The 7,498-nt window shown below is 50.7% G+C and overlaps 1 protein-coding gene across 1 annotated transcript; it reads right to left on the bottom strand.

The window, feature by feature from the left end:
- Positions 1 to 5,409: 5,409 nt before the first annotated feature.
- On the bottom strand, positions 5,410 to 6,345 carry LOC311204722 (olfactory receptor 14A16-like; the record flags this gene model as incomplete). The annotated part of the gene is made up of 1 exon (XM_084281099.1): positions 5,410 to 6,345. The coding sequence occupies one exon, from the start codon at positions 6,343 to 6,345 to the stop codon at positions 5,410 to 5,412; it is 936 nt and encodes a 311-aa protein (XP_084137225.1).
- Positions 6,346 to 7,498: the final 1,153 nt, after the last annotated feature.

The raw sequence follows: 7,498 nt of genomic DNA, 5'->3' as shown, positions 1-7,498 counted from the left end.
GGGTATCAACAGCTTCATATATTTTTGCTCTAAAGTCCTGTTAGCAATGTTATATTTTATCTTTCTGCTATTGTAGTAAACTCTCCGTATCCCAACCCACAGGCTTTTGGCTTCTTGGTTTTGGGGTTGTTATTTGCCCCTTCCTTTTCCCTTCCCTTCTCTCACCCCCCCCCCCAACACTTCTCCCCCTCCTCTTTTCCTTTAAAGAGCAGGCAGCTGCGTGGATCTCGACTCTCAGTAGGGTGAAACCACGACACTTAGACAAACTAGAAGGAAAAAAAAAACCCACAACAGTTAAATAACCTCCTAAATACAAACTGGTCCTAACGTGAGTTACATGGTCACTGATAGGCAGAAGATGATGATCAATTGGTTGTTGCTTAGAAACATCCAGTCATCAGTTTCCACAAGGCATCCTTGAGCTCCTGGTTCCTCATGTTATAGATGAGGGGGTTCACTGCTGGTGGAAACACCAAGTAAAGAAATGCCTCTACCAGGTTAAGTGGTCTGTGGGGACAGGACAAGGGGCAATGGCTTCACGTTGGAGCACAGGAGGTTCTGCACCAAAATGCAGAAGAACTTTACACAGTAAAGGTGACAGAACCCTGGGACAGGCTGCCCAGGAGGTTGTGGAATCACTTTCTCTGGAGATATTCAAGACCTGTCTGGATGGAGACCTGTGCAATCTGTCCTAGGGACCCTTCTTTGGCAGGGGGGTTCAATTGGATGATCTCTGGAGGTCTATTGTAACCCCAACAGTTCTGTGAATCTGTAAATAGGGAGGAGATTGAGGGGGGCTTCAGGTGGGCAAACACAGCAGTGCTGACAAACAGGGAGACCACAGAGCAGGTGAGGGAGGCAGGTGGAAAAGAAATTTTGCCATCCCTGCTCTAAGGGGATCCTCAGCACAGCCCTGAAGATCTGCACATAGGACACCACGATGAACACAAAACAGCCAAAAGCTAAACAAGCTCTGACCACAATTTCCCTGAGTGAGGCCTGTGAGCAAGAAAACTTGGGGATCTGAGGGATTTCACAGAAGAACTGGTCAGCAGCTTTGCCATGGCAGAGGGGAAGTGAAAATATATTGGCTGTGACAACATATTTAAGAAGGAAATAAAAATTATCTGCCTCTTTTTGCTGTCAGAGAAAGGAGAGAGAAAGTGTAAGGAACTTTGCAGACAGCAAGGTCAGTGAAGTAGGGGCAGAAGGTCCTCCAAGCCTCATTGAAGAGATTCCCCTGCAGCCTGTGAAGACCATGGTGACTGAGGCTGTTCCCCCGCAGCCCATGCTGGATGATGTGGAACAGTGATTCTACCAGCAGCCTGTAGACATCCCTATGCTTGAGCAAAGGGAGACACTAAATGAGGCTGTGATCTCATAGGAAGCCTGTGCTGCAGCAGGTTTGCTGGCAGGGCTGTGGAGGACCCACACTGGCACAGTCTGCTGCTGAAGGACGGCACCCCATTCAGGTGACCCACACTGGAAAAGCTGGTGATGATCTGAAGCCATGTGGGAAGGGCTCACGTTGGAGGGGTTCACAGAGGACTGTCTCCTGGGGGTGACCCAATGCTGGAGCAAGGGGAGTCTGTGAGGAGTCCTCCCCCTGAGGAGGAAGGAGCAGCCAAGACAATGTGTGATGAACTGACCCCAAACCACATTCCCCACCCCCGCACCCCCCCATGCTGCTCAGTGGGAGGAAGGAGAGAATTAGAGACTGAAGGGGACCCTGGGAGAAATCTGGAGGGATGTGGGTGGGTGTTTTCATTTTATTTTTCTTTCTCATCCCTCTGCTCTCTTTGATTGGGTAGCGAATTAGATGGGTTTGTTTAGAATAACTCAGGAGAGTGACCACTGCACGATCTTCTTCCAAGCCCAGGACCGGTGCATCCCTTTGAGTAAGAAATCGGGAAAGAGGGGCAGAAAACCTGTGTGGATGAGCAGGGAGCTAATGAGTAAACTCAAAGGGAAGCAGAAGGTCTATGACCTGTGGAAAAAGAGTCTGAGCACCTGGGGAGAATACAGGAATGTGGTCAGGGCCTGTAGGGATGTGACTAGGAAGGCTAAAACCCACCTGGAAATGAAGCTGGCAAGGGACATAAAGGATAATAAAAAGGGGCTTTTAGATATGTGAATAGTAAGAGGATGACCAGGGATAATGTAGGTCCCTTGCTGAATGAGGAGGATGTCCTGGTAATGGGGGATGCTGAGAAGGTGGAGATACTGAATGCTGCCTTCGCTTCAGTCTTCACTTCAAACGCCCCTCAGGACCCACAGACACTGGAAGAAAATAGGAGTGTTTGGGAAATGAAGAGCTTCCCTCTGGTTGAGGTGGGGGTGGTCCAGGAGTGTCTCAAAGGGATTAACACACATCAGTCCATGGGCCCGGATGGGATGCATCCAGGTGTGCTGAGGGAGCTGGCAGAGGTGATTGCTGAGCTGCTCTGTCATCTTTGACAGGGCTTGGAGAACAGAAGTGCCTGAGGACTGGAGGATAGCCAATGTCACTCCAGTCTTTAAAAAGGGCAAGAAGGAGGATCCAAGTAACTACAGGCCAGTCAGCCTCACCTCTGTCCCTGGAAAAGTGATGGAACAGCTTGTTCTGGATGCCATCTCCAAACAGTTGGATGAGAAGAAGGTCATGGGGAGTCATCTCCTCACCAATTGCCTCAGCACGACTCCCTTCCATGGGGTGCTGATCTTCAAGCCCAGACTGCTCCAGGTTGGTCCCCCACAGAGTCACAAGTCCCCCAGCAAACCTGCTGCAGCGTGGGGAACAGTTGGCTTCACCATAGTCTTCTCCACTGGCTGCAGGGGAATCTCTCTCTGGCACCTGGAGCACCAGATTCTTCCCCCCACTCCTTCTTCCCTGGCCTTGGTGTCCACACAGCTTCTTACACCTTCTCACTCCCCCCACCAACATACACAACCACGTAGAGACAGAGCCCAGCTGGGTGATGCTCGGCTCTCAGCTGGTGTGAAACCAGGACAAAAGGTTCCAGCACAACACCCACATATCAAGGCAGCTCAGACATGATGGGTGGAGAATCAGCCACAAGGAGAAGAATTTGGTCATTCTGGGGGATGCCATAGCAGCCAGAGGTGCTGAACTGGAGTCTGGCCACAAGCACATTGGGCTGCACTGGGAGGAAATTGGCCTCTTAAAAAAGGGCCCCTCTTGTCCATGTGGACTCAGCACTAGTGAAGCCACCTCTGGAGCTGTCAGTCCCAGTGTTGGGTCTCTGGTCTGGTAGAAGAGTGAGGAACACTCATGTGGTCAGAGAAAGCCTGCCAAGAAATACTCAGGGGTCGTGTGTGGAGAGGCTGAGAGACCCAGGCTTCTTTGTCCTTAGGAAGGGGAGAGAGAGGGAAGCCCTCTTTGTGCTACAGGGAAAGAACATAAGAAAGGAAGTCCTCTGAAACTGCAGCTTTGAAGCTCAGAGTGGACCTGAGGATAAATAAATGTCACTCTGAGGGCAGTGCTGTGGTGATAAAGTCACTGGGAGGAAGCGTGGGTGAGCTGGTGGCTTTGTGCTTGTGGGATCAGCTGGTGAGGAAGGAGAGACAGCAGAACAGGAAGAGACATCATGGGGTGAGATCAAGGTGGGGAAGGGCATTTGGTGCCTGCAGCCTGCAGGGAAACAGCACAGGTGTGGGGCAGTGGGGAATGGGCTGTGGTGCAGATGGCCAAGGGTGACTGCCAGGTCTTTGACTCCTTGACTAGAGCTGATGTCCCTGCCACAGAGGCCTCAGGGAAGACACATTGTCCTCATGGCCATGGAACATTGTTGCCTCCTTGCACCAACCCTAAGACAGGCCACCAAGTGTCACACCCCTGTCCTTCCCTGGGTGTCACACCACACATCCCAAAGAGAAGGTTTGAGACACAGGTGAGGGTCAGGATCTCCCTGCCCAGGGGCTGGGGGTCAGCACTTGGCATTTCTGCTTCATCAGACCCAGCCAGGGTGTCCTCAGCATCAGAGCTGCCTGTGCTTTGCCTGGGTTTGTCCTCATGGCCTCCAGTTGTCTGCTCTAACGAGCCCCTGGGGAGGCTTTGTCAGGAATGGCTCCCAGTGGGGCCTGTTAGTGCTTCAAGGTGCTTTGGGCATTACTCCTGACTTGGACTTCTGGAGAGGTTTCTTCACTCTCCTCTTGGTATCTGAGGTCTGTGGACTCAGAAGAAAAGACACCATGGGGCTCATTAACATCCAGAAATCCCTGACAAGCATGGATCTCCACGTAATTGTCTTTGAAATAAATAGAACTTGTCTAACTAATTGGAGAGGTTTTATTTGAGTGATGAAAATTTCAAAGGAGTTTCACAATGGAGGATTTTTTTTTCCAAAGGAAAAAATGTTTCTGTCATATCCCAGATCATGGAAGACAGTTCAGCAGCATGCTGCAATGGGGGCTGGTCCACAGGTCACCTAAGGAGACCTGGACAGGCAGGAAAAGCAGTCCCTTGAGATCCAACCCTGTCTGGAGAACCTTGCTCGTCCCCAAGCCCAGCAGTTCCCTCACTGGCCTCCTGGGATTCCCAAAACTCCTCTCATCATCTGTGCTCACAAGGCACAGACATGTCTCTGACAACGAACAGCAGTTCAACACAATCCAGTTTAATAACCATGATATCTCTCTCCTCAGCTGCCTGTTACGGCCAAGCAGCGTGTGAAGGGGGTCAGGTTCCAGAGGAGATTCTCTCCCAGAACAGTTTTAATCAGTTACATAGAAAGGTCATTTATCAACACACTGAACTTCTGACAGAACAGTTCATCAGACAGCTGAAAGATGAGATGATTCCCAACTCTCTGAAGCTCAAAGCAGGAACCAGAGAGTTGTGTGGCATCTGAATGACCAAAGAGCAAGCAGAGCTGGAAACCTGTGAGCAAAGTGAAGTGCATAAAACCAGCAAGACTGCTGAAAAGATGTCACTTTTAGTCATGGCCACATCATCAGGAGAGGTGGAAACACCTGAATGATGAGGGAGATGAAAGAGACAGACTAGTGTAACGCAGGTACAGGGGAAGGTGACTATTTCTTCTGCTGCCATGGGTACCAATACTGGAAATTCCCATTCTGACAAGGTGGGAAAGCATTGCCATTTATGACAAGCAGTTCAGTGATTCAGCAGCTGATAATGTGCTTATAACATTTTTATATCTTTAAGAAAATAATAAAAAGCAGGAAAAAGAGAAAGGCCTATGAAGTTAGACATAAGGCAAAGAGAGAACAGTGTCTGTGTCACACAAGACCAGGAGTTACTTCATTAGGATTGGGATGAACATGGATCATGTTATTATAACTTGCACAAACATGAAAGAAAAACAAACCAAACCAAAACAACCCTAAAAACCCTACTACATAGGAAATGGTCAGAACATGAGTTCCAAGGTTGGTAGCATGAGCAGTCTAGAGTTGCATAAAAATACCAGTCATGAGTTTCCCCACAGCATCCTTGAGCTCCTGGTTCCTCATGCTGTAGATGAGGGGGTTCAGTGCTGGTGGAAACACTGAGTAAAGAAATGACACTACAAGGTCCAGAAACAGGGAGGAGATGGAGGGGGGCTTCAGGTGGGAAACCATGGCAGTAATAAGAAACAGGGAGACCACGGCCAGGTGAGGGAGGCAGGTGGAAAAGGCTTTGTGCTGTCCCTGCTGCGAGGGGATCCTCAGAACGGCCCTGAAGATCTGCACATAGGACACCACAATGAACACAAAACAGCCAAAACCAAAACAGGCAGTGACCACAGTGGCTCCAGTTTCCCTGAGGTAGGTGTCTGAGCAGGAGAGCTTGAGGATCTGGGGGATTTCACAGAAGAACTGGTCAACAGCATTGCCCTTGCAGAGGGGCACTGAAAATGTATTGCACGTGTGCAGCACAGAATAGAGAAACCCACTGCCCCAGGCAGCTGCTGCCATGTGGACACAAGCTCTGCTGCCCAGGAGGGTCCTGTAGTGCAGGGGGTGGCAGATGGCAACGTAGCGGTCATAGGCCATGACAGTGAGAAGAAAGAGCTCTGTTGAGATCAAACATACAAAGAAAAAGAGTTGAGCCACACATCCTGTGTAGGAAATGGCCCTGGTGTCCCACAAGGAATTGCTCACGGATTTGGGAACTGTGGTGGAGATGCAACCAAGGTCAATAACAGAGAGGTTGAGGAGGAAGAAGTACATGGGGGTGTGGAGGTGGTGGTCACAGGCTATGGTGATGATGAGGAGCCCATTGCCCAGGAGAGCAGCCAGGTAGATGCCCAGGAAGAGGCAGAAGTGCAGGAGCTGCAGCTCCCGTGTGTCTGCAAAGGGCAGGAGGAGGAACTGGCTGATGGAAATGCTGCTGTTGGACATCTGCTGCCGTCAAGTGTGGAGACCTGTTCAGGAAGGAAAAGGCAAGTTGGATCTTTGAGGAAAACCTCTTCCATTTCACACTGACTCTCTGCATTCAGAAAGCCTTTTGTCAGGTCCCTTTTGGGATCTCTGCTTTGTGCTGGCTTGAGCATGACACTGCTGGGAGAAGGGTCAGCTGTGGGCTCTGGAGAACTCAGTCCTGCCTGGCAGCAGTAAGTGAATAGAAGGATGGTGTGATCTCAGACTAAATCCCCTGTGGATAGGAAGCAGCTTTTCAGCACAGTCACTCCAGTTTCACCCAGGGCAGAGCAGAGCTTTGGAGCTTTGGTTTAGTCCTGCCTGTACTCGAGGAGTGTTTCTCCTGTCAGAACTCCCTGACATTGCTTCTGCAGTGCCAGTGAAACCTTCCCCTGAGTGCAGAGTGGGGACAGCTGCTCTGTCCATCAGCCCTGCTCTCAGCTGCCCTCTGCTGGGAGCTCTGTGATCACAACCTGTTGTTCCCTGTAGTAGATTTGGGTCTGCACTGTGTGGGATGTCAGGAGGTACCAAATCCTCACTGCCTTCACAAAAAATCAGGAAAAACAAATCTACAAAGCTCTGCAGCTGGGGGAAGTGGGAACCACAATCCAGACAAGATCCTAGAGATCAATAAGGACAGACCTGCTGCTGCAGGGACAAACTGACACCTGGAGAGCTCCCATCAGAGCCCCATACAGCCAGTGGCACCCTCAGCCAGCAGGAAATGCACCTCACAAAAAGGACCTTTCCCATATCTAATAGAACAGGGAGAGGCAGTCCTTGGGTCTGCAATGAGAACATTTTGCTGAGTGAAGAGTGCCCCAAGTTCTCACTGCCTTGTTCTCCTTGCTCAGGGCTTCATGCAAAGAGGCAGAGAATGTCCCATGGCAGCTTCATCCCCCACTTCCTCCTCCTGCCCTTGGCAGACACACAGGAGCTGCAGTGGGTTTCTCCACGCTGTGCTGCTCACAACCAAGACATGTTCCCTCCCCCTCTGCAAGGGCAATGCTGGTGACCAGTTCTGCTGTGAAATCCCCCAGATCCCACCACCACCTTCACCCCACCTTTCTCCTCCCGCTCCCTCCCAAGCCCCAGTCCCTCCACTCAGCTCTCAGGTGACTGGGGAACCTCACTT

This window comes from Gallinula chloropus (assembly GCF_964237585.1).
Source record: "Gallinula chloropus genome assembly, contig: HAP1_SCAFFOLD_391, whole genome shotgun sequence".
In the NCBI taxonomy this organism is placed as follows: Eukaryota; Metazoa; Chordata; class Aves; order Gruiformes; family Rallidae; genus Gallinula; species Gallinula chloropus.
This window is presented reverse-complemented; position numbering and strand designations above follow the sequence as displayed.